This window comes from Salvelinus namaycush, chromosome 8 (assembly GCF_016432855.1).
Source record: "Salvelinus namaycush isolate Seneca chromosome 8, SaNama_1.0, whole genome shotgun sequence".
Taxonomy (NCBI): Eukaryota; Metazoa; Chordata; class Actinopteri; order Salmoniformes; family Salmonidae; genus Salvelinus; species Salvelinus namaycush.
This window is the reverse complement of record NC_052314.1, coordinates 49,975,462-50,002,110: the sequence shown is the minus strand read 5'-3', so window position 1 is coordinate 50,002,110 and position 26,649 is coordinate 49,975,462. Positions and strand designations below refer to the sequence as shown.

The window sequence follows — 26,649 nt, the reverse complement described above, 5'->3', positions numbered from 1 at the left end:
CTGAACTTTACTGTACTACTTTACTTACTGTACTGTACTACTTTACTTACTGTACTGTACTACTTTACTTACTGTACTGTTCTACTTTACTTACTGTACTATACTACTTTACTTACTGTACTGTACTACTTTACTTACTGTACTATACTACTTTACTTACTGTACTGTACTACTTTACTTACTGTGCTGTACTGTACTACTTTACTTACTGTACTATACTACTTTACTTACTGTACTGTACTACTTTACTTACTGTACTGCATTACTTTACTTACTGTGCTGTACTGTACTACTTACTTACTGTACTGTACTACTTTACTTACTGCACTGTAATACTTGACTTACTGTAATGTACTGTACTGTACTACTTTACTTACTGTATTGTACTACTTTACTTACTTACTTACTTACTGTATTACATTACTTAGTGTACTGTACTACTTTACCTACTGTACTACTGTACTTACTGCACTGTACTACTTTACTTACTGTACTGTACTACTTTACTTACTGTACTGTACTACTTTACTTGAATGCAATGTCTTGATTTACGCATCAATAACAATGATTCATATCTTTTTGCAATGTGATGCTTATACACTGATACAAGGCTCTACTGTGCAGCACTGTACTGTTCTGTTGTCACGTCCTGACCATAGAGAGTCCTTCTTTTCTATGGTGGAGTAGGTCAGGGCGTGACTGGGGGGTTTTCTAGTTATTATTTTCTATGTGGGGTTCTAGTTTAGTTTTTCTACGTTGGTGTTTGGTATGATTCCCAATTAGAGGCAGCTGGCTATCGTTGTCTCTAATTGGGGATCATATTTAAGTAGAATTTTTTCCACCTGTGTTTTATGGAATACTGTTTGAGTTAGTGCACGTAGCACCTCTGTAGTCACGTTTCGTTGTTTGTTTTGTTCTTGCTTTATTGTTTTGTGCGTTTCACTAAATAAAGATGTGGAACCCAGATCACGCTGCACGTTGGTCCCGAGTATGCTTCAAACGATCGTGACATCTGATGTAGTGTCGATGAATTCAACATGGACGATTCATTTGAATCTAGTCAACACCGTGGAGTTAACTGAGAATGTATTGAAATGATTAGAATAAACATTCACAAACTCAGTTTCCAGTTGAACTGAGTTGACATAGAACTGACACCAACCGACCCTGGTCTAGTGAATATGCCACCTATCAACAGTTCCATAGTCACATTCATAAGGTAGGCCCAATGGCCAGGCTTCCTGGACAAAGATTAAGCCTAGTCCTGGATTAAATGGTACTTTCAATTGTGACTCTCCATAGACCATGATTTCTATTCCAGGACTAGGCTTAATCTTTGTCCAGGAAGCCTGGCCATAGATTCCTCTGTTTTATGTGTGTAAACAACAGGGCTAGCCTAGCCTAGCACAGCTGGCCCGATGGCACCGCGTGCGACTTGTTTAATGCTTGTTTATGACTTATCGCCTCTGCGGCGAGAGGCACTCGAGTAACGCTGATTGTCTCTTTCATTATCCCGGCAGAGGGGAAATAACCAGAGCAACAATGGATTTCCCACCCTGGTAAATGACTTGTAATGAGAAAGATGGAGGAGAGGAATGATGGAGGGATGGGGCTGCCAGGGTGAGGAAGGATGAATGGGGTCAGGTTTGATACATCTCTAGGGGTGGACTAGCCCTGTGCTACCGCACTGATCTCATGAGCTTGCATAAATAGTGAAACATGTTTATGTAACCTCGCAAGATCAGTGTGCTAGTACGAGGCTAGGGTCGGACCACCGATAATACCTTCCGCCTACATCTATTTGTTTACTCTTATTTGTAGCCTTTTCTTCATATTTTTACTTTCAAGGCTAAGAATAAATCAATGTTTGACCCGCTATCCTTAAAAGTGTATAAGTGTAAGCAATCTAATTGCACAGTTGCTACTCTGCAGTGTATCGTGATTTAATCAATCCGGGCTTAGCACGTTGACTCAAACTATTCGTGTTCATTTCCTGATTTCAAAGGATCTCACTCCCTGTCTAAAAACATACAAGGAAATAGAACCCGCCACGTATGGAGTCGTCAAGCTTTGGGCCACTAACCGAAAGTAGCAAGATCCCCGAGCCGGCAAGGCGAAGAAATATGCCGTTCTGCCCTTGAGCAAGGCAGTTAACCCCCAACAACAACTGCTCTCTGGGGGGCTGATTAAGGAAGCCCCCCGCACCTCTCTGATTCAGAGGGGTTGGGTTAAATGCTGAAGACATATTTCGGTTGAATGCATTCAGTTGCGCAACTGACCAGGTATCCCCTTTCCCCTGTTCCACTGCAACACCAGGAATGCATCCCAAATAGTAACATGTTCCTATGAAGTGCATTACTTTTGACAAAGTAGTTCGTTATGAAGTGAATAGGGACGTAAAGCTATTTGGGACGCAAGCCTGCTGTCATTGGAAGGCCCTGTCCACCTGACAGTACACGTCCACTGCAGTGTGTGACTTCAACATGGAGGGAACACACAGACACGACAACAGACTAATCTCACCTTTAGGTGCCACTGTGGCATGTTTTGGCCTGGGGCCTGCTCTGTCAGAGGCTAAATTGGTGTCTCCTGAAAGCTGGCGAAGAGATAGTGAGACGTGGAGGTGGAGGGGGGGGAGAGCAAAACAGATGACAATTGGATGAGAGGAGAGAGAGAGAGGAGAGGGTGGAGTCAGAGGCGGAGGTGTGAACAGGTGGTGTCCTGGACTGCTATTGCCTGTGTAAACTGCAGCCAGGACTCTGGGGTGTGCTGTAGGACTGCCATCTAGTTAGAGTGTCCATCAGAGAGGCATGCGCAAGCGTTTATGTGTGTGTGTGTGTGTGTGTGTGTGTGTGTGTGTGTGTGTGTGTGTGTGTGTGTGTGTGTGTGTGTGTGTGTGTGTGTGTGTGTGTGTGTGTGTGTGTGTGTGTGTGTGTGTGTGTGTGTGCATGTGTATTCGTATTCGTGCAAGCCTATTAATGTGTGCTCACCACTCAACGCCAGACTCTGTCACTCACCCCCACCCCCCTCTTCCTTAACAATGAACCCAGTCAGATGTATTGCTCGGGGTAGGTAGTACAGACAGTTGGGCTGGGCACACAGTCCATTCCAGATAAATCCTCGTCCTCGACTAAAATCCACTTTTTATGGTGAATCTCCAAAGAACAATTTCCAAGACTAGGCTTAATCTTTGTCCAGGAAGCCAGGCTATAGATTCCTCTGTTCTGTGTGTGTAAACAACAGGGCAATCCTAGCCTAGCACAGCTGGCACCGATGGCACCATGTGTGACTTGTTTAATGCTTGTTTGTGACTTATTGCCTCGGCGGCGAGAGGCACTCGAGTAACGCTGATTGTCTCTTTCATTATCCCGGCAGAGGGGAAATAACCAGAGCAACAATGGATTTCCCACCCTGGTAAATGACTTGTAATGAGAAAGTGGAGGAGAGGAATGATGGAGGGATGGGGCTGCCAGGGTGAGGAAGGATGAATGGGGTCAGGTTTGATACATCTCTAGGGGTGGACTAGCCCTGTGCTACCGCACTGATCTCATGAGCTTGCATAAATGGTGAAACATGTTTATATAGTCGTGGCCAAAAGTTTTGAGAATGACACAAATATTAATTTTCACAAAGTCTGCTGCCTCAGTTTGTATGATGGAAATTTGCATATACTCCAGAATGTTATGAAGAGTGATCAGATGAATTGCAATTAATTGCAAAGTCCCTCTTTGCCATGCAAATGAACTGAATCCCCCAAAAACATTTCCACTGCATTTCAGCCCTGCCACAAAAGGACCAGCTGACATCATGTCAGTGATTCTCTCGTTAACACAGGTGTGAGTGGTGACGAGGACAAGGCTGGAGATCACTCTGTCATGCTGATTGAGTTCGAATAACAGACTGGAAGCTTCAAAAGGAGAGTGGTACTTGGAATCATTGTTCTTCCTCTGTCAATCATGGTTACCTGCAAGGAAACACGTGCCGTCATCATTGCTTTGCACAAAAAGGGCTTCACAGGCAAGGATATTGCTGCCAGTAAGATTGCACCTAAATCAACCATTTATCGGATCATCAAGAACTTCAAGGAGAGCGGTTCAATTGTTGTGAAGAAGGCTTCAGGGCGCCCAAGAAAGTCCAGCAAGCGCCAGGACCGGCTCCTAAAGTTGATTCAACTGCGGGATTGGGGCACCACCAGTACAGAGCTTGCTCAGGAATGGCAGCAGGCAGGTGTGAGTGCATCTGCACGCACAGTGAGGCGAAGACTTTTGTAGTGGCAGCAAAGTAGCCACTTCTCTCCAAGAAAAATAACAGGAACAGACTGATATTCTGCAAAAGGTACAGGGATTGGTCTGCTGAGGACTGGGGTAAAGTCATTTTCTCTGATGAATCCCCTTTCCGATTGTTTGGGGCATCCGGAAAAAAGCTTATCCGGAGAAGACAAGGTGAGCGCTACCATCAGTCCTGTGTCATGCCAACAGTAAAGCATCCTGAGACTATTCATGTGTGGGGTTGCTTCTCAGCCAATGGAGTGGGCTCACTCACAATTTTGCCTAAGGACACACCCATGTATAAAGAATGGTACCAACACTTCCTCCGAGAGCAACTTCTCCCAACCATCCAGGAACAGTTTGGTGACGAACAATGCCTTTTCCAGCATGATGGAGCACCTTGCCATAAGGCAAAAGTGATAACTAAGTGGCTCTGGGAACAAAACATCAATATTTTGGGTCCATGGCCAGGAAACTCCCCAGACCTAAATCCCATTGAGAACTTGTTGTCAATCCTCAAGAGGCGTGTGGACAAACAAAAACCCACAAATTCTGACAAACTCCAAGCATTGATTATGCAGGAATGGGCTGCCATCAGTCAGGATGTGGCCCAGAAGTTAATTGGCAGTATGCCAGGGCAGATTGCAGAGGTCTTGAAAAAGAAGGGTCAACACTGCAAATATTGACTCTTTGCATCAAATTCATGTGATTGTCAATAAAAGCCTTTGACACTTATGAAATGCTTGTAATTATACTTCAGTATTCCATAGTAACATCTGACCAAAATATCTAATGAAACTGAAGAAGCAAACTTTGTGGAAATTAATATTTGTGTCATTCTCAAAACTTTTGGCCACGACTGTATAACCTCACAAGATCAGTGTGCTAGTACGAGGCTAGGGTTGGACCACAGATAATACCTTCCGCCTACATCTATTCTTCCAGCTACATCTAAAGTGGACTAATCTCCACTGTAGGTGGCACTGTGGCCTGTTTTGGCCTTGGGCCTGCTCTGTCAGAGGCTAAATTGGTGCCTCCTGAAAGCTGGCGGAGAGATAGTGAGACGTGGAGGTGGAGGGGGAAAAGAAAAACTGATGAAAAATGGAGGAGAGAGAGAGAGGAGAGGGTAGAGTCAGTGGCAGAGGACTGAACAGGTGGCGTCCTGGACTGCTGTTGCAATTTATGTAAACTAAAGCCAGGTGTGTGTGTGTATGTGTGTGTGTCTGTGTGTGCCTGCGTATGTGTGTGTGTTCGTGTGGTGTGTGTGTTTGTTGTAGGACTACCAGCTAGTTAGAGTTTGTCCATCAGCTTCTGACCTGTCTGGCTGAGATCCTCCAGAGAGGAAGCCAAGTCTAGATGTGTCTGCGTGCGTCTGCATATTCATGCTTGCCTGTGCGCCTTCTTGCGTATGTGTTTGTGTGTGCCTTTGTGCCTATGCATCTCTGTGCGCTATTAACTCAATGCTAGAAGCTGTCACTCACCTCCCCTGTGACAGGCGTCAAATGGTCAAGCTGTCTAACCCGCTCTGCTTATCACAAGTGTCTCACCTTTGAACCCTGTCACTTATTGGCCCTGTGTCTTCCTCAACAGTGAACCCAGTTATATTCATAGTTTGGGGTAGTACAGGCAGTCGGGCTGGGCACACACACATGCCGCACCATGCGCAAACACACGCACGCATGCGCGCGCGCACACGCACACGCACACACACACAAGCAGACTGCTCAACTCCGTTAAGCTGAGCCATAGATTCCTGACAGACATTCTACTTTACACACACAGACCTGGGGATTGAGGCTTGTCCTTGAAGGAGGGGGGTTAAATCAATAGCCTCATGGGAAAGGGGTTATCTCTCTCTCTCTCGCCCTCTTCTCTCTCCTATCTTTCTGTCTGCTCTCTCTCTCTCTCTCTCTCTCTCTCTCCCCACCTGCATTTAAACAAATGTTATTTTTGAATCAGATTTTTTTTTAACTTGATCATTAAGATTTTGCCCAGAGAAGGTAGATATAAAGCTGATATATGGCCTAGTGTTTAACAGCGTTGTGCCAATAACTGAAAGGTCGCTGGTTCGAATCCCCGAGCCAACTAGGTGAAAAGTCTGCCGATGTGCCCTTAACCAAGGCACTTAACCCTAATTGCTCTGGATCAAAGAATCTACTAAATGACTCAAATGTAATAAATTCCCTGGTTCTCCAGAAATCTTGGTTGAATAATTCCAGATTTCCTGCTACTTCCATGCAGATTCTAGGAGTCCTCCAACTTCGATTTCGGTGGAATACCAGGGAATTTATGGAAATTGGATTTTCTCAATGTATGTCTAGAATATGGGAGAGTAATTACACACACACTAAAAGTCATGTAATAATGTATTGAATGGCAGATAGGCCTATGTCAGCTCTAACACAGGTTACATTCACTGTTTTTTCCAACCAAAAGCAACTGATGGAATGACATTACTGTGGAGAGGACTGGAGAGTGTGATAGCTAAGTCAAGAATCCTGTCAGCTAAGTCAAGAATCCTGTCAGCTGTGAGTGCCAATTCGCAGTACACAAGCTCCAAAATGGCCACCACGTTGCATCACCCTGCCCAGGTGTTTCCCACGCTACATAGGCAGTGGCTTGAAATGAGTCACTCTTTCTCTCTCAGTTCCATCAGTTGTTATGATGATGGGAAAGGGGGATTTTAGTATAAATGAGACACAGATGGCTAGCCAGAGGAGAGCAGAGGAGAGGTGGGGAGGAGGGAGGAGAGAAGAGAGGAGAGCAGAGGAGAGGTGGGGAGGGGAGAGGAGAGAGCGGGTTAGAGAGGGAGGGAAAGAGAAGGGAAGAGAGGAGAGAAGAGTGAGAACGAGAGAGAGAAAGGTGGGGAGAAGCTTCTTCAGCAGCAGTGGGTGGGTGGTATAGAATAAAAAGCTGACTAGTGTATTGGAGTAAGAATCAGCAGTATAGGATGTACAGCGAGGTGAGACAGTTTAGCTGAGGTTGGGGCAAACTAGATCGCCCAGAGAGAGACTCGTAGGCAGAAGTCTCAGCAGCAGCTAAATCAAAAAGAAGTGTGTGTGTGCGGGCGTGTACTTGCGTGCGTGCGTGCGTGTTTGTGATGGGGAGAGAACGGGGGGGGGGGGGTTGAGGCTGGAGATACTTCCGGTCAGACTTGGCAATGCGCTCCCTCCCTCACTCCGTTTTCTCCCTCTGTTCCCTCCCTCCCTCCCTTCCATAAGGCGGAAACACAAATCACAGCGACGGCTCCGGGTTTGAAGGTTAATGGCTCTCTGCGATTGACGGCCTTTTTGGTTTGTTTGTGCGGAAGTCGGAAGTGTTTTTCTTCTTCCTATGAGGAGTCTATTATGTCACGACGCGAGCAGAGCTGTCCTCGTGTGATCTTGGGCCTTGAGGATGTCTTTGTTGGCTGCCTGTTGCGTTCTGCCACTTTGATTCCACTAAGCACTTTCACCGAATATTTAAGCATTCACTTCGTTCATTGTACTTTCATGACTTCTCTCTTGATTTATAGTCGGGCTTGGGAAGGGGGGAGAAAAACAAATCCATTCCAACGCGGTCACGTTTAATTCCCTTTATCATTTCTCAACCGGAATGAGTGAAATTGCTCCTTTACCATCAGCAACTTTCCTCATTAAGCGTCTCGGAGAACATTTAACTATTTCTATTTAAAAACCCTAGCCCTGCACAAATTTTCCCAATAGCCTATTTTACGCTAATCCAGTAAGTGGATTAAACTGAATTAAAAAAAAGATTAATTTTAGAGAAAAAAAAGGAAAACTGTTTTTGTAGCACCTTTTATGTTTGGTGTATAATAACCAGCCCCAGTGTTTTTAATACGTTTATGTGTATTTTTTTTCGGATTTACCTTTCTGGCTTAAGCTTCTAATTGATTTCCGTCACTTCACGGTGAACAGAGAAGAGGGAGAGAGAGAGCTCTGAGGAGAATGACAATAATATCACACAGCGTGTTTGTCGGGGGTTTAAGGGGCATATCCACTAGCACATAAAATCTTTGTCGTTTTTCCCCCTCCCTCCCCTCATTCTCATTAGACGTGCTGCTTCTTCTTCTTCGCCAGTGATCCAGAGCCCAAATTCAACCTCCTCTCCAAATCCATCCCTCTTATTGTATTTGTTTCATCATGCCCCTCTGAATATTTGATATATACTTCAACAGCCGCTCAGAGAATATTATGTCATGTTTTTCTCTTTTCTTTATGCATCAGAAGGTTTTTTGCGAGTGCCTCTTGTCTTGTTGTACTGACCCCCTTTTCTCCTCTGAAATGAGACGACGGCTCAGTGTAGACAGATAATGAGTACAAGCTGTAGACTGAGGCGCTTGCTGCTGAATCTGAAATTGTGAAGGCGGCACGACATAAGTCGAGTGAATATCTACGCGGATTGGATACTGTGTGTGTGTGTCTGAGTGCGTGCGTGCGTGTGTGCGCGTGTGCGTGTGTCCCTAGTGTCCACTTGACAGTGAAACGGGAACTGGCCAGCTCTACTCGTGGCTCAATTCAATAACACAAGACTGGGTCAAACAAGGTCGTGTCAGTCCACCTAAATATTGTCTTGTTCTCTCAGTTTGTTCTCTGTCAGGTGGTTTAACCGTAACCCATTGATTCAGCTGTTATTGCTCAGGCAGAACCACAGCGTTAAAACAATTATTAAAGGCCCAGTGCTGGCGAAAACATGCCTTACCTGTGTTTTATATATGTTTCCACACTATATGAGGTTGAAAAAACACTGTGAAATTGTGAAAATGATGATAATGACCTTTTAGTTTAAGAGCTGTTTGAAAAGCCTGTTTTGGTGAGATGGAGTTTTGGCCTGCCTGGTGACATCACGAGGTGGTAAATTAGTTAATAGACCAATAGGAAAGAGAGTTCCAAACCTTTATGCCAATAAGAGCTAGTTTTCCGTTTTCCCATCCCCACTCAGATCATTTCCAGACAGTCCTAGCAAAACTATTGCTTGTGAAACTGCTCTTTGCCAAGAAGCTATTTTAGTTTATTTTTGACCATTTTAATTCAAAACATCACAGTAAGGTACTGAATTGTTATCCAGAAAGGATTTGATATTGAGATAAAAATGGCTGCATTGGACCTTTAAACATTGCCTGCATCAGATCATCACGATTCGTCTGAAGGTGATTATGTAGCTGTCCCACTCAACATGAATATATTCGGCACGATTGCCCTGGCGTTTATTCAAATTCAACACTCCTCCTGTGAACGCACAAAGAACATACAGATGCTCCGTTGGCGACGCTTGCCAAACTAATATTCCCGCTAAATGCCAGCCATTGTTTTTGTCGGAGTTCGCAACTTTTTGTTTTGCAGGCTTTTGTTTTGGCAATGATTTTTCAGTCCCTCATCAGCAACCTGTTAACTTGAGTGGCTGTCAACCAGAGCTAGCACATTAGCATGCTAGCACTGACCGATTAATAGGTGAATGGCTGCCAATCAAAGCTAGCACATTAGCATCCTAGCACTCACGCGGTGATAGATGACAGACAGCCGCTCTCCCGGTAGTGTAGCCAAGGTGAAACGGCTAATTGGCGTGCGAAGGGCACTCGGGCGCCCCATCCCTGTGGTACCAGATTTCTGGTGACATCTCGTCTTTTTCTCGAGAGGCTACATTGACAGAGGCTGGGACCCCCGCTTCAGAAGATGTATTTGACACGCAGAGTGTGTGTCCTTGGTTTGAGAATAGAACACCCACACATTGTCTTACATAGACACACACACACACACACACACACACACACACACACACGTCTCTTTCGGTATTCCACCTCTCTCAAACCAATGTGCTCGACCCCCCCAGGGGGAAAGATACACTTTTGAGGGATGTTTTTTCAGACATTTCTCTTGTTTTTCACCTTTGTTTATCCTTATCTCCCTTTCTCACTCGCTCTCTCGTTATCTCTCTCTCTCTCTCTCTCTCTCTCTCTCTCTCTCTCTCTCTCTCTGTCTGTTTCTCACACACACACTGAGGAAGGCACATGCTTTAGCAGGACATGTTGCCTAAAATATAAATATAAATTAAGTGAGTGCACCTGAGTCAAGTAAGTTCTGGTCGCCATTCTTATTGTTATCTCTTTTTCTCTCCCTTTCCCTCTCTCTCTCTCCCTCCCTTCTTCCAGTCATGCCCCGTTTCGCTGAACAAGTGGAGGTGGCCATCGAGGCACTGAGCACAAACCCCCCGCAGACCTTCGAGGAGAACGAGTTCATCGACGCGTCCCGCCTGGTCTACGACGGTGTGCGTGACATCCGGAAAGCCGTTCTTATGATCAGGGTGGGTCCACTTCCTCATTTCCTCCTCTCACGCTTCTCAAAGCATGCTGGGAACAGACTCCGTACATAATTACACAGGCTATTCCCATTATAGTACACTACTTTTGACCAGGGCCCATAAAAAGTAGTGCGCTATATAGGAACACGGGTGCCATTTGAGACACACTCTTTTTCTCTCATTGACATCAATATATGTCCTAGTGTACATAAGGATTCGCACCTATAACTGCCGAAATATCAATTGTCAACAACAAAAATCTCCAATTCCAAGAATGTGTCCTGCGTGAGGTCACATAAAATGTCCATTTTCCCAAGATCAAACAATCTCCCTGATTTGATGTTAGCGAGTAAGAAATTAAATGACATGGAAATTAAATTACAAAGAACTTCACGGTTCATAAGAAATCAAATCAAATCAAATTGTTTGGGTCACATACACATGGTTAGCAGATGTTATTGCGAGTGTAGCGAATTGTTATGCTTCTAGTGCCGACAATGCAGCACTATCTGGGGCGGCAGGTAGCCTAGTGATTTTAGCGTTTGGGCCGGTAACCGAAAGGTTGCTGGATCGAATCCCCGAGCTGACAAATTAAAAATCTATTGTTCTGCCTAAACAAGGCGGTTAACCCACTATTACCCGGTAGGCTGTCATTGTAAATAAGAACTTGTTCTTAACTGACTTGCCTGGTAAAAAAATCTAACATGTAATCTAACAATTCCACAACAACTACCTAATACACACAAATCTAAATAATGGATGAAGAATATGTACATATAAATATATGGATGAGAAATGACTGAGTGGCATAGGCAAGATGCAATAGATGGTATAAAATAGAGTATATACATATGAGATGAGTAATGCAAGACATGTAAACATTATTAAAGTGACTAGTGATCCATTTATTGAAGTGGAAAATGATTTCAAGTCTGTTTCTAGGCTGCAGCCTCTCTGTGTTAGTGATGGCTGTTTAACTGATGGCCTTGAGACAGAAGCTGTTTTTCCAGTCTCTCGGTCCCAGCTTTGATGCATATGACATAACACTTTAGGGCTGGTTAGAACAGACCAACTCAGTGGCCTTGTGGTTACAGTATCCACCCTGAGATTGGAAGGATGAGGGTTCAATCCCTGGTTGAGTCATACCAATCCCTCTCTGCTTGGCACTCAGCGTTACGGACATGGATTGGGGGTAAGACCCTGAGATAGACTAGCTTCCTGTCCAGGGGGATGCTACAAAAAAATGGAATTAGGCTGCTACCCTATGGGCTGTTCTGGCTCTGACAAGACTTGTTTACTTGTAACATAATACTGTAAGACTAGTTCCAGGCTAGACTTTTGTATCGATGTTACAACAAAGCCTATTACAAAGTAATTTTGTAGACTCAGCCACACCACACTGTATCCACTATGGTAGGCCTACTAGATGTTGTTTGTAGTGTTTTATCTCTTTTCATACCCACCCCCCCCCCCCCCCCCCCCCCCACCCCCTTCTCCCAATACCACCATGCAAATTCGTGTGTTCAACTTTGCACTGCTGGAAAGTTTCCCAGTGCAGTTGCGAGAGAAATCGAATTACGGGGAAATAATTTGACGTTGGTAAATAATGTAAAACAGGGGCTTTGAAAGGGCCGAGACCGACCCACCAGCCATAATCTATTTCCAAGTTCAATTACTCTTGGAGGCTTGGTGGACTATCTATGATTTCTCGTCATTGTGTAGCCTAACTTCCGTAATGCAATGTGTGGCCTTTCATATGAAACGTCTGAAGGATTTTTTTGTGGTGTGTTTTTTTTGCTCCCGTGTAAGCTGGTGTACATGGATTTCTTTAGAAAATTATTTCTTTAGAATATGCTGGCAGGGCCTCGTTGTACCCTACAACGGCAATGGATTATGGGGGCAATTCTCCATGGTGTTCATTTCAGAAGTTGAGTATGGTCGGGTGTGTGTGTGTAGAGGGTTAATTAAATAGCATTCCACACACACAAAAACGCACACACACACACACACACACACACACACACACACACTCAAACACACGCGTACACACGTCCGCAGACATCTGCTATATGTCCACTCCAGAAAATGGAACGTGCCACGCAATTCAACTAAAACAAGGCTTCAATGTTCACGCTCATTTCCACACACAAAGGGAGCACATATCCATTCTTCTGGGAACAAAGGGGAAATAATTAACCTGCAGGAGATACAAGCAGTCAAACCCCATCCCAAATGGCACCCCATTCCCTTTTATAGTGCACTACTTTTGATCAGGGCTCATAGTGTTCTGGTCAAAAGTCGTGCGCTATATAGGGAATAGGCTGCCATCAAATAAAATACAATTGTATTCATCGCATGCTTTGTACACAACAGGTGTGGACTAAGAGTGACATGCTTACTCATGGCCTCTTCCCAACAATGTAGAGGAAAAACCTAAATAGAGAAATAATAGAAAAGTACAACAGGTAATAATAGATACACAATGAGTAACGATCGGTCATAGGAAACGATGGTGAAAGCACGATGTCCAAAAAGCTCAGATCAGCACAGAAACACACACTGAATAGCAGAACTGGTCAGGAGCTCATTAACCTTTTATGGCTGCAGGCCGGTGTCGGGCTCAATATGACAACAGCCCGTCCAAGTGCAGGGCGCGAAATTCAAAACATTAACAAGTCCAATACAGCAAATGAAAGATAAACATCTTGTGAATCCAGCCAACATGTCCGATTTTTTAAATGTTTTATAGCGAAAACACCACGTATATTTATGCTAGCTCACCACCAAATACAAAAAAGCACAGACATTTTTCACAGCACAGGTAGCATGCACAAAACCAACCAAACTAACCAAGAACCAACCAAACTAACCAAGAAACAACTTCATCAGATGACAGTCTTATAACATGTTATACAATAAATCTATGTTTTGTTCGAAAAATGTGCATATTTGAGGTATAAATCATTACATTGCAGCTACAATCGGAAATAGCACCGAAGCAGCTAGAACAATTACAGAGACCAAATTGAAATACCTAAATACTCATCATAAAACATTTATGAAAAATACATGGTGTACAGCAAATTAAAGACAAACATCTTGTGAATCCAGCCAATATTTCCGATTCTTTAAGTGTTTTACAGCGAAAACACAATATAGCATTATATTAGCTTACTACAATAGCCAACCACACAGCTACATTGATTCAAGGCAACAGTAGCGATAGCGACAAAACCAGCAAAATATATTAATTATTTCACTAACCTTCATAAACTTCATCAGATGACAGTCCTATAACATCATATTACACAATACATATATGGTTTGTTCGAAAATGTGCATATTTAGAGCTGAAATCCGTGGTTATACATTGTGAAAACTTAGCATCTTTTTCCCAGAATGTCCGGATATATTTCTGACACTCACCTATTCTGACCAAATAACTATTCATAAACTTTACTAAAAAATACATGTTGTATAGGAAATGATAGATACACTAGTTCTTAATGCAATCGCCATGTTAGAATTCTAAAAATAACTTCAGTACGACATGCAGCTTACGTTATAGCGAGAGAGCGCCCAAAATCTGGGCGCAAACTAATAGTAAACATGTTAGACAGATATATGAAATAACATCATAAATGGGTCCTACTTTTGATGATCTTCCATCAGAATGTTGTACAAGGGGTCCTTTGTCCAGAACAATCGTTGTTTGGTTTTAGAATGGCCTTTTTCCCTCTCGAATTACCAAGCAAAACTAGCCAAGTGGCGCTAAGCTCTCCTTCGTGAAACAAACGCAGAGAACGCAACACGCCTAAACTCCCGAAAAAATTTCAATAATCGGATAAAACTATATTGAAAAAACATACTTTACGATGATATTATCACATTTATCAAATAAAATCAAAGCCGGAGATATTAGACGTCTAAAGCGAATGCTTTTCAGAAGCCAATACTGATGACCTTTATGCGCTTCCTGAACAAAGGAATTCGGGGGTCATGTCATTCCAAGCTCTCTATTTTGACCATAGAAATACCTAGAAACCCCATTTCACCTCTCACAGCCTATTGACATCTAGTGGAAGGCGTATGAAGTGCATGTATACTAATAGATTTCAAGCACATTTATAGGCAGGCCCTGGAACAGAGCCTCGATTTCAGATTTTTCACTTTCTGACAGGAAGTTTGCTGCAAAATGAGTTCTGTTTTACTCACAGATATAATTCAAACGGTTTTAGAAACTTGAGAGTGTTTTCTATCCAATAGTAATAATAATATGCATATTGTACGAGCAAGAATTGAGTACGAGGCCGTTTGAAATGGGCACCTTTTATCCAAGCTACTCAATACTGCCCCTGCAGCCATAAGAAGTTTTAAACAGCCGTTATACGCTCCAGCGCCGTCTCCCATGTATATGGAGTCTGATATCATGCCTGCCTTCGTGTCGTGTGGAGGCGCACAACTGTGACGTCTTCATGTTCGTGTGGTGGATTTGCGAGAAATTTGGTTTGTTTTCGAGAGAAGCAGGTATAAAACCCTATTTTCGGACTAGTGGCCTCTTCAGCTCGTTGAGGAGGTTGTTATGTCTGGAGATGAGGACGGTATAGATTATGTTTACAGTGTTGCCGTGACGATAGACACGCGTTGTTGACAAACAGACAGACAGGTGGGCGACCGAGCCACTCATCCCGCCCTTCTCCTCAGCTAACTGCCCGATTGGCCCGGGGATCCCTGCTCTTCATTGGTCGAACACATTAACTAATTCGTCCCTGAGTCCTACCTGTCTAGAATATCTGAACATCCTGTCTCGTTGTGAGATAGCGGTTGACAACAAGTTGAAGACCGAAGAAGAAAAAACTAAATCACGGAATCTCTTGAGGCCATTTACCCTTCCCGCCCTTTTCCCTTTGTGCCTTTTGATCCCACTATTTCAGGGAGCTTTATAGTGCTCTTATGGTGCGTGGTGTAAACCACCACCGAGACTTCTTAAAAACAATGATGCAAGGGACTTGAAATCTGAGCGTATAAAAGCCTATAAAGAAAGGGGGCTGAATAATTCAACACAAGGAGATCTGACTTGCTGTTAATTGTGTGACATCTCCTGCCAGCCACCCCTCACGTGACGGGAAGGCCTCTCTGCCCTCAGACTCTGGCTGAGAACAGACTCAACCCAGGACACAGAAGCTGAAGAAGAAGTGTGTGAGTGAGAAGTACAGTAGAGGGAGAGTGGAGATAGAGATGTGTCTGAGGACTGATGTATCAGAAATCTGTGTTGTGTGACACTGCAGCTGTTGATCTAACAGTCATGTTTTTTCTCTCTCTCCTCTCTCTCTCCTACATCTACTATTCTTCAATTTCTCTTCTCATCTCCCACACACCTTTCCCTTCTCTCCCAAATACTTTCTCCTTCTTTCTCTCTCCTACCCCTTTTGTATCCCCCCTCTCTATCCCCTATCTCTTTCTACCCTCCCCCCTCTCTCTCTCTGCCTCTTTTCCCTCTCCATCCCCTCTTCACCTTTCTCTGTAGACACCTGAGGAGCTGGAGGATGACTCAGACTTTGAGCAGGAGGACTACGACGCCCGCAGCAGGACCAGCGTCCAGACGGAGGACGACCAGCTCATCGCCGGACAGAGCGCCAGGGTGAGTGGAACTCTAGAGCCAGCTCTCGAACCCCACTAGAGCCATACACTAGAACCCCACTCCAGAACCTGCTCTGGAACATTCCATAGCTCGCTGCATAGGAACATGATTGGGGTTGAGTCGGAAATGGGACCCAATATAGTGCACTTCTTTTGAGTCAAGAGGTGCACTGCGTAGGGAATAGGGTGCCATTTCCGATGTGCCCAAGGATACCCCTATTTATCACAAAGGCCTTTCACATTGTCCATCCCTGCACAGTTCCAGCAACTCTGGTGGATTCGTAACGAGGTCAGCCCAGTAAACCTAGGCTTGGCTCAGTTTAGCTCATGCTTAGTAATGTGAAAAGGGTATTGTTGTAGTGTGTCATATTGCAAGTCGGCCTTCCCTTTCATTACCTAAAGCCTCTTGTTGCACCACTTCAATTCCTCTCGTGTTCAACATAATGTAAATTCCCAGTGGGTTCTGCGCTGGATAAACCCCACTATTGTATGATTTTAAAATCACAGGATTCCATCATACGGAAAACGAAAAGTACATTGAAATGATCATAGCCGAATTTGATTGTTTTGAAATGACTAAAGCACGATCCCACTCGGGAGGAGAGACAGGTGTAAAATTGCGAGCGCAAATGAAGCCGTGGCAATTACTGCATCCCCCCTCCGATATTACCGGGAATGCACACTCCACCCGTGCCAAGCCTGAATGGTGCCAGTGATCACATGGGGCTTTGGGCTTTGTGCACATTAGTGTTTTTTTCCCATGTATTATTTGTACACAGGGGCACTGCTTAAAGTACATTAAAGGGTATCAGTGCTTACAGCAGGGATAGTGGTTGGCTGTTGAGGTTGGATTGTGGAATGCCGGGTGGCAGGAAAAGGTTTGGCCTCATGCCTCCCCTCATCCTGAGAGGCCTGCTGCTGCTAGGAAGCCATCCTCAAAGTCGGAGGGAATCCGGGAGAAAGAGAAAGAGTGTGTGTGAGAGAGAGAGAGAGAGAGAGAGAGAGAGAGGGAGAGGGAGAGATAGTTGGCATTATGAATGGGAAATGGATTGGAGAGGGGAAACATTGAAATTAACCCAAAGCCTGTTGGCACCAACCGGCCTCATAAACACACGCACGCACGCACGCACGCACGCACGCACGCACGCACGCACACACGCACACACACACACACACACACACACACACACACACACACACACACACACACACACACATACACACATACACACACCCACCCACCCACCCACCCACCCACCCACCCACCCACCCACCCACCCACCCACCACTACTACTACATCTCTCTCCAAACGAACCCGTCAAAAAGTTTGAAAGGATGTGAAAACAAACAGAGAGAACGGTTGTGTCAAACTCCATGATTATAACAACTAACTTTGGCCATAAGGCGGGTACAGGATTGTACTTTTGGGAGCATAGACAGCTGTTGTTCTGGGACACTGGTAGGGGGTCCGGCAGGGGGCCTGTTTCGCCAGGGTGAGAAGTGGGTACAGTTGGGTCTCATCGAATCCCACTGAGTCGTCCCACAGTGTCCCGTGGCTCACACACACGCGCACCCACACACACACCCACGACCTCCTGCAGCGAAGGCCATCTGAGCTCAAACGCATCACACACAAGTGTCTACGCAACTCTGTGAGTGGGCGATACCTCCTGATGCTATTTAGTTTGAGGTGCATGCTCCTGAGTCTCATGTTGAAAACGGATGCCACTTGAAATGAATGGGTGCCGTTCATTTAGAAATGTAGACATGCACCTGATATATAGACATGCGTGCTATCACACTCACACACACACATGAGCGCACACACGCACACAAACGTGCAGTACATTTGCTGATAAACACAAACACGTGCACTCACATTCTCACATAGAAACTACATACATAAAAGACGCGGGTATCCTGCCCACTCGCCCTAACCTGTCATGTCGCGGTAAACCCTGTTTACCTTCTCCCGGAAGTGCACATGTGTGAAGTGCACATTGGCACAACAGAGCGTGTGTTGTTATTAGAGGAGACAAGAGGAAAGGTGATCGGCCGTCTCCTGTGTCTTCTCAGCGTGAGCCGACGTGTCGAGCATGTCCAGGTTTACACCCACTGTTCCTTTCACGCTGGGCATGTGTAGGGGTATCATGCAGCACACACCACACTGACACGAGGTTAGCTACTCCCCACTGGGCAAGACTGCTTCGATCGACAGTGTTTTCACATAATTTCAACCCCCCCCCCCCCCCCCCCCCCAAAAAGTACAAATCTATGTGGGGACGTTGAATCAATGTGGAATTAGATTTGCAAGGCGTCATCGACGTCAGGGAATCATGTCATTTTTTTCCCACCCAACTTTGAACCTAAATCCAAATGAAAGGGTAAAGTGTTTGCTTGATTTCACGTTGAATTCGCGTTAGTTGACAACTCGGCCGAATGTACGTCCAAACTAGACGTTTAAAGCTGGCATCTGTGCCCAGTAGGTCTCTTTTTGCGTCAAAACACACACAAACAACACGGACATCAGGTTAGCCTCTCACTCACTCTTTCTTTCCCTCCCTCTGTCTCTATCTCACCTTCTGACACTACGGGTGTGATGCAACGGATGTTTCTGGTCAATTTGACGGCACCACAATTATTACACCGCCATTGTGTCGCTTCTCCAGTGTGAACAAGGCTTTATTTCTCTTGCTTTTGGTATCTCTGCCCCCCCCCCCAAACCCCCCATTGTTCCTCGAGCGGCTCTTCCTGGTTGTCACTTCTATTATACTTATGCATAGAGCTGTCATTGGAATCAAACATGTATAATATGAGGAGGGAGTAAACACACAGGAGATGGCCCCTCTCTCTCTCTCACTCTGTCTTTTTGTCCTCCACTTACACAGAGACAGAGAGACACATACATACTTACACAGAGACAGAGAGACACACATATACTCACAGAGAGACACATACATACTTACACAGAGACAGAGAGACACATACATACTTACACAGAGACAGAGAGACACATACATACTCACACAGAGACAGAGAGACACACATACTCACACAGAGACAGAGAGACACACATATACTCACACAGAGACAGAGAGACACATACGTACTTACACAGAGACAGAGAGACACATACACACTTACACAGAGACAGAGACACACACATACTTACACAGAGACTGAGAGACACACACATACTTACACAGAGACAGAGAGACACACACATACTCACACAGAGACAGAGAGACACACCCATACTTACACAGAGACAGAGAGACACACACATACTCACAAAGAGACAGAGAGACACACACATACTCACACAGAGACAGAGAGACACACACATACTCACACAGAGACAGAGAGACACACACATACTTACACAGAGACAGAGAGATACATACATACTTACACAAAGACAGAGAGACACATACATACTCACACAGCGACAGAGAGACACATACATACTCACACAGAGACAGAGAGACACACATACTCACACAGAGACAGAGAGACACACACATTCTTACACAGAGACAGAGAGACACACATACTTACAGAGAGACACACACATACTCACACAGAGACAGAGAGACACACACATACTCACACAGAGACAGAGAGACACATACATACTCACACAGCGACAGAGAGACACACATACTCACACAGAGACAGAAACACACACATACTCACACAGCGACAGAGAGACACACACATACTTACACAGAGACAGAGAGACACACACATACTCACACAGAGACAGAGACACACACATACTTACACAGAGACTGAGAGACACACACATACTTACACAGAGACAGAGAGACACATACATACTCACACAGAGACAGAGAGACACACACATACTCACACAGCGACAGAGAGACACATACATACTCACACAGAGACAGAGAGACACACACATACTTACACAGAGACAGAAACACACACATACTCACACAGTGACAGAGAGACACACACATACTCACACAGAGACAGAGAGACACACACATACTCACACAGAGACAGAGAGACACACACATACTTACACAGAGACAGAAACACACACATACTCACACAGTGACAGAGAGACACACACATACTCACACAGAGACAGAGAGACACACACATACTCACACAGTGACAGAGAGACACACACATACTCACACAGAGACAGAGAGACAAACACATACTTACACAGAGACAGAAACACACACATACTCACACAGTGACAGAGAGACACACACATACTCACACAGAGACAGAGAGACACACACATACTCACACAGAGACAGAGAGACACACACATACTCACTCAGAGACAGAGAGACACACACATACTCACACAGAGACAGAGAGACACACACATACTCACTCAGAGACAGAGAGACACACGCTCACACATAGAGATGCGCACATAAACTCAGCGAAAAAACATCCCTTTTTCAGGACCCTGTCTTTCAAAGATAATTCGTAAAAATCCAAATAATTTCACAGATCTTCATTGTAAAGGGTTTAAACACTGTTTCCCATGCTTGTTCAATGAACCATAAATGATTAATGAACATGCACCTGTGGAACAGTCGTTAAGACACTAACAGCTTACAGACGGTAGGCAATTAAGGTCACGGTTATAAAAACTTAGAACACTAAAGGGGTCTTTCTACGGGCTCTGAAAAACACCAAAAGAAAGATGCCCAGGATTCCTGCTCATCTGCGTGAACGTGCCTTAGGCATGCTGCAAGGAGGCATGAGGACTGCAGATGTGGCCAGGGCAATAAATTGCAATGTCCGTACTGTGAGACGCCTAAGACCGAGCTTCAGGGAGACAGGACGGACAGCTGATCATCCTCGCAGTGGCAGACCACGTGTAACAACACCTGCACAGGATTGGTACATCCGAACATCACACCAGCGGGACAGGTACAGGATGGCAACAACAACTGCCCGAGTTACACCAGGAATGCACAATCCCTCCATCAGTGCTCAGACTGTCCGCAATAGGCTGAGAGAGGCTGGACTGAGGGCTTGTAGGCAGGTCCTCACCAGACATCACCGGCAACAACGTCACCTATGGGCACATACCCACCATCGCTGGACCAGACAGGACTGGCAAAAAGTGCTCTTCACTGACGAGTCGCGTTTTTGTCTAACCAGGGGTGATGGTCGGATTCGCGTTTATCGTCGAAGGAATGAGCGTTTCACCGAGGCCTGTACTCCGGAGCGCGATCGATTTGGAGGTGGAGGGTCCGTCAGGGTCTGGGGCGGTGTGGCACAGCATCATCGAACTGAGCTTGTTGTCATTGCAGGCAATCTCAACGCTGTGCGTTACAGGGAAGACATCCTCCTCCCTCATGTAGTACCCTTCCTGCAGGCTCATCCTGACATGACCCTCCAGCATGACAATGCCATCAGCCATACTGCTCATTCTGTGCGTGATTTCCTGCAAGACAGGAATGTCCGTGTTCTGCCATGGCAAGCGAAGAGCCCAGATCTCAATCCCATTGAGCACGTCTGGGACCTGTTGGATCGGAGGGTGAGGGCTAGGGCCATTCCCCCCAGAAATGTCCGGCAACTTGCAGGTGCCTTGTTTGAAGAGTGGGGTAACATCAGCAAAAAACGGCAAATCTGGTGCAGTCCATGAGGAGGAGATGCCCTGCAGTTCTTAATACAGCTGGTGGCCACACCAGATACTGACTGTTACTTTTGATTTTGACCCCCCCTTTATTCAGGGACACATTATTCCATTTCTGTTTAGTCACATGTCTGTGGAACTTGTTCAGTTTATGTCTCAGTTGTTGAATCTTGTTATGTTCATACAAATATTTACACATGTTAAGTTTGCTGAAAATAAACGCAGTTGACAGTGAGAGAGCGTTTCTTTTTTTGCTGAGTTTACACGCAAACACACACAGAGAGACACGCACACACACAAAGCCCCTGATAGGTCAGCCATAAAATTGATCTCGCTAGTGTCTGGGAATTTTATTTCAAATGAAACAAATTAAAGTCATTTCGCGATGCCCCTGCCTGTGAAGAAACCCAGAAAGCGCCGTGTCTAATCCCCGCCGAGCCGCCGAGTGTATTGGCACGTGCTCTATAGGATGGGATTTGCCACTGCGCTAAGCTCCCAAGGCCCGCTCTTGTTGTTATCAGTAAGCAGAGGAAGGGATTTTGGGATAAGTGAATTCTGGAGAGCGGGAGAAGAAGAAAATACTCTCGCCTAGTACCCCCCCCCCCCCCCCCCCCACCCCTCCTATTATGACATCCCAATTGGCCCATGTGTTTCTTTGTAAATCACCATTGAGAAAGTTTGAGGACTAAGCTAACCTTTTGAGCCGCCATTTTCATGTCATCGACAGTTGGGGTAGACTCCCTTTAATTCAGCAGAGGAATTGGAACCAGACCTGTGAAGTTTTCTGTACACTTTTTAAAGTAACGGTAAACACTTAATTGATCGAGGTAAAAGGTGACCCAGTTAAGAAATAGTTTACCTATTTAAGTAGACTTCATCACAAACCACATGTTAAAGTTGGTTTGTCATGTGTGTTGTGCCACCATCAGGGAAGTCCTAAATAGTATACCAAAACTCGAATTCCCATAAGGCTTCGCTGTTTGGGGTTGTGACTCTCCAATTAGACTCGATACAGATGTGTGACAGCCATACAGCCAGAGCTGGCCATGTTACCAACATTTTTTTCTACCTCTGCTTTTTGTCTTTGTTGTGTTTGTAGTTGCCAGCTGACCAAGATCCTTTTTATTTCAGTTCAGTTGTTGTTTTCACTGTGGTTCACCGTCATTGACTGACACTTCCTGTATCAGTATGAGTAAATGGCCTTCCAGTTCCCAGCTAGACCAGGTCTGGTCATAGTGCCCCCGGAGAAAGGTGAACTTGGTTGGGGAAAACTTCTTTCAACTGCCTGCCTCCCTCTAAAGGAGGTAGCTCAAAATGTCTGCCTCCAAAAAAGACTTGCAACTTGCAACTTAGTCACAGCAGCAAAGCCTTATGGGGTGTGCATAAGGCTTTGCTGCTGTGACTAAGTTGCAAGTGATGTTGCTGATTGATTTATTAGCAGTGCAGCTCTCCATTTGAACATACTAAGTTAAGGTGGCGAACTAAACAGCCAGCAGGAAACTACTGTCCAGTCAGCCTACTGCCCAGACAGCCTTATTTGGAAGAATGGTGTCTGAGGATGGCTGCCATTTTACCAATTGTGCTATTTTGTGTGTTTTTTTGCATTGTTTGTAACTTATTTTGTACGAAATGTTGATGCTACCGTCTCTTATGACCGAAAATAGCTTCTGGATATCAGAACAGCGATTACTCACCTCGAACTGGACAAGATTTTTTCTTTAATGAGTCTGACGCAAAGGATATAATGTTGCTCCCGGACAAGGCCCAAATCCCCATAATTTGCATGAAGAAAAGAAGGAAAGACAGATATTAGGGTGCCTTGTGAGAATTTGTCGGCGGGTAATATATGTTCCATTGGCGAACGTGCAGTCACTGGAGAATAAACTGGATGAGCTCCATTCGAGACTATCCTACCAACGGGATAATATAAACTGTAATATCTTATGTTTCACGGATAATATACAGTTGGCTGGGTTTTCCGTGCATTGGCAGGACAGAACAGCTATGTCCGGTAAGACGAGGGGTGGGGGTGTGTGTCTATTTGTCAATAACAGCTGGTGCGCGATGTTTAATATTAACCTGTTTGGGATAGGGGGCAGTATTTTCACGTTCGGATGAAAAGCGTGCCCAGAGTAAACTGCCTGCTACTCAGGCCCAGAAGCTAATATATGCATATTATTAGTAGGCTCCTTAACAATTTGTACCCACAAGCCATAAGACTGCTGAACAATGATTAAAATGGCCTCCCGGACAATTTTTATTTGCTGTTTATTGTCTATGTATAGTCACTTTACCCCTACCTACGTGTACAAATTACCTTGACTAACCTGTACCCCCGCACATTGACTCGGTACCGGTTCCCCCTGTATATAGCCTCATTATTGTTATTTTATTGTGTTACTTTTTGAAATTATTGTTTATTTTTTACTTTAGTTTATTCAGTAAATATTTTCTTAACTCTTTTTTGTTGATTAAGGGCTTGTAAGTAAGCATTTCATGGTAAGGTCTAAACCTGTTGTATTTGGCGCATGTGCATTTGTTTACCTCTGCTTTGTGTTTGCCATGTAAGCTACATATGTCGTTTATTTTTATTTAGTTTGATTAAGTCCTGACCTTCACCCTTGTCTCTCAGTGTTCATGGCTAAGCCTATGTTTAATGTTGGCACACTAGATTTAATGACACAGATAGTAGCAACCTTACATTTGTGAAGAAATTTACAATAATGCTGAATTTCTCATGATGATCAATGGAAAAGGTCAGATTTGTCACAGCAATATGTACGCTCTTTGTTGAAGCTATAGATGTTTTATCGCTCTAAAGTCAATCAAATCCCCAAACTCAATACACTAGGGTCTCTATTCAATCGGTATCACTGAAGCATGACAGATTGTGTATAGAAATGTAAAGGTAATTTCTGATTGAGCTGACATATGCAGCGTTTACCGTGTACGCAGTGTCCGCTTACGCGGGAACATTGCCTTTCAATTTAAACCATGCTGTAACGCTGAATTTCCGCAAAACAGATTGAGTAGTCCTAGATGTTATGTAATTGCTACATACTGTAGCCACTAGCCACATATATCATGTAGATTCCATCTACAAGTAGAATAGCTGGATGTAGAACTAGATAGTGTAATGACCAGTATTGCCCGAAATGTTTGGATGTTCAATTGTAGAAGCAGAACATATAGATGTTGAACAATGTACAAGCTGATGTAGGCTACTTGATTATGGATATTAGTGTGTGTGCGTACATTTTGAATGATCAGTCAAATTCAATCAATCAAATGTATTTATAAAGCCCCTTTTGCATCAGCTGATGTCACAAAGTGCTATACAGAAACCCAGCCTGAAATCCCAAACAACAAGCAATGCAGATGTAGAAGTACAATGGCTAGGAAAACTCCCTAGAAAGATAGGAACCTAGGAAGAAACCTAGAGAGGAACCAGGCTCTGAGGGGTGGCCAGTCCTCTTCTGGCTGTGCTGGGTGGAGATTATAACAGTACATGGCCTAGATGTTCAAACGTTCATAGATGACCAGCAGGGTCAAATAATAATAATCACTGTGGTTATAGAGTGTGCAACAGGTCAGCACCTGTAAATGTCAGTTGGCTTTTCATAGCCAATAATTCAGAGTTAGAGCCAGCAGGTGTGGTAGAGAGAGAGAGTCGAAAACAGCAGGTCCGGGGCAAGGTAGCACGTCTGGTGAACAGGTCAGGGTTCCATAGCCGCAGGCAGAACAGTTGAAACTGGAGCAGCAGCATGACCAGGTGGACTGGGGACAGCAAGGAGTCATCAGGCCAGGTAGTCCTGAGGCATGGTCCTAGGGCTCAGGTCTTCTGAGAGAAGATAGAAAGAATAAGAGAGAGAGAGAGAATTAGAGGGACCATACTTAAATTCACACAGGACACCGGATAAGACAGGAGAAATACTCCAGATATAACAGACTGACCCTAGCCCCCCGACACATAAACTATTGCAGCATAAATACTGGAGACTGAGACAGGAGGGGTCGGGAGACACTGTGGCCCTGTCCAACGATAACCCCGGATAGGGCCAACCAGGCAGGATATAACCCCACCCACTTTTCCAAAGCACAGCCCCCACACCACTAGAGGGATATCTTCAACCACCAACTTTCTACCCTGAGACAAGGCCGAGTATAGCCAACGAAGATCTCCCCCACGGAATGAACCCGAGGGGGCGCCAACCCGGAAAGGAAGATCACGTCAGTGACTCAACTCATTCAAGTGACGCACCACTCCTAGGGACGGCACAGAAGAGCACCAGTAAGCCAGTGACTCAGCCCCCGTAATAGGGTTAGAGGCAGAGAATCCCAGTGGAGAGAGGGGAACCGGCCAGGCAGAGACAACATGGGCGGTTCGTCGTTCCAGTGCCTTTCCGTTCACCTTCACACCCCTAGTCCAGACTACACTCAATCGTAGGACCTACTGAAAAGATGAGTATTCAATAAAGACTTAAAGATCGAGACCAAGTCTGCGTCTCTCACATGGATAGGCAGACCATTCCATTAAATGGAGCTCTATAAGAGAAAGCTCTGCCTCCAGCTGTTTGCTTAGAAATTCTAGGGATAATAAGGAGACCTGCGTCTTGTGACCGTAGCGTACGTGTAGGTATGTACCTCAGAAACAAATCCGAAAGATAGGTAGGAGCAAGCCCATGTAATGCTTTGTAGGTTAGCAGTAAAACCTTGAAATCAGCCCTAGCCTTAACGGGAAGCCACTGGAGTAATATGATCAAATTGTTTGGTTCTGGTCAAGATTCTAGCAGCCGTGTTTAGCA

At 44.8% G+C, this 26,649-nt stretch overlaps 1 protein-coding gene across 6 annotated transcripts in view; it reads left to right on the top strand.

Moving 5' to 3' along the window:
* Positions 1-26,649, top strand: part of LOC120052780 (catenin alpha-2-like) — a 654,154-nt gene that overhangs the window by 598,731 nt on the left and 28,774 nt on the right. For all 6 annotated transcript variants that reach the window (XM_038999899.1, XM_038999897.1, XM_038999900.1 and 3 more), the window contains 2 exons: positions 10,417-10,568; positions 16,093-16,206. In XM_038999899.1, coding sequence (XP_038855827.1) covers positions 10,417-10,568; positions 16,093-16,206 — 266 coding nt within the window. The remainder of the gene's footprint in view (positions 1-10,416; positions 10,569-16,092; positions 16,207-26,649) is intronic.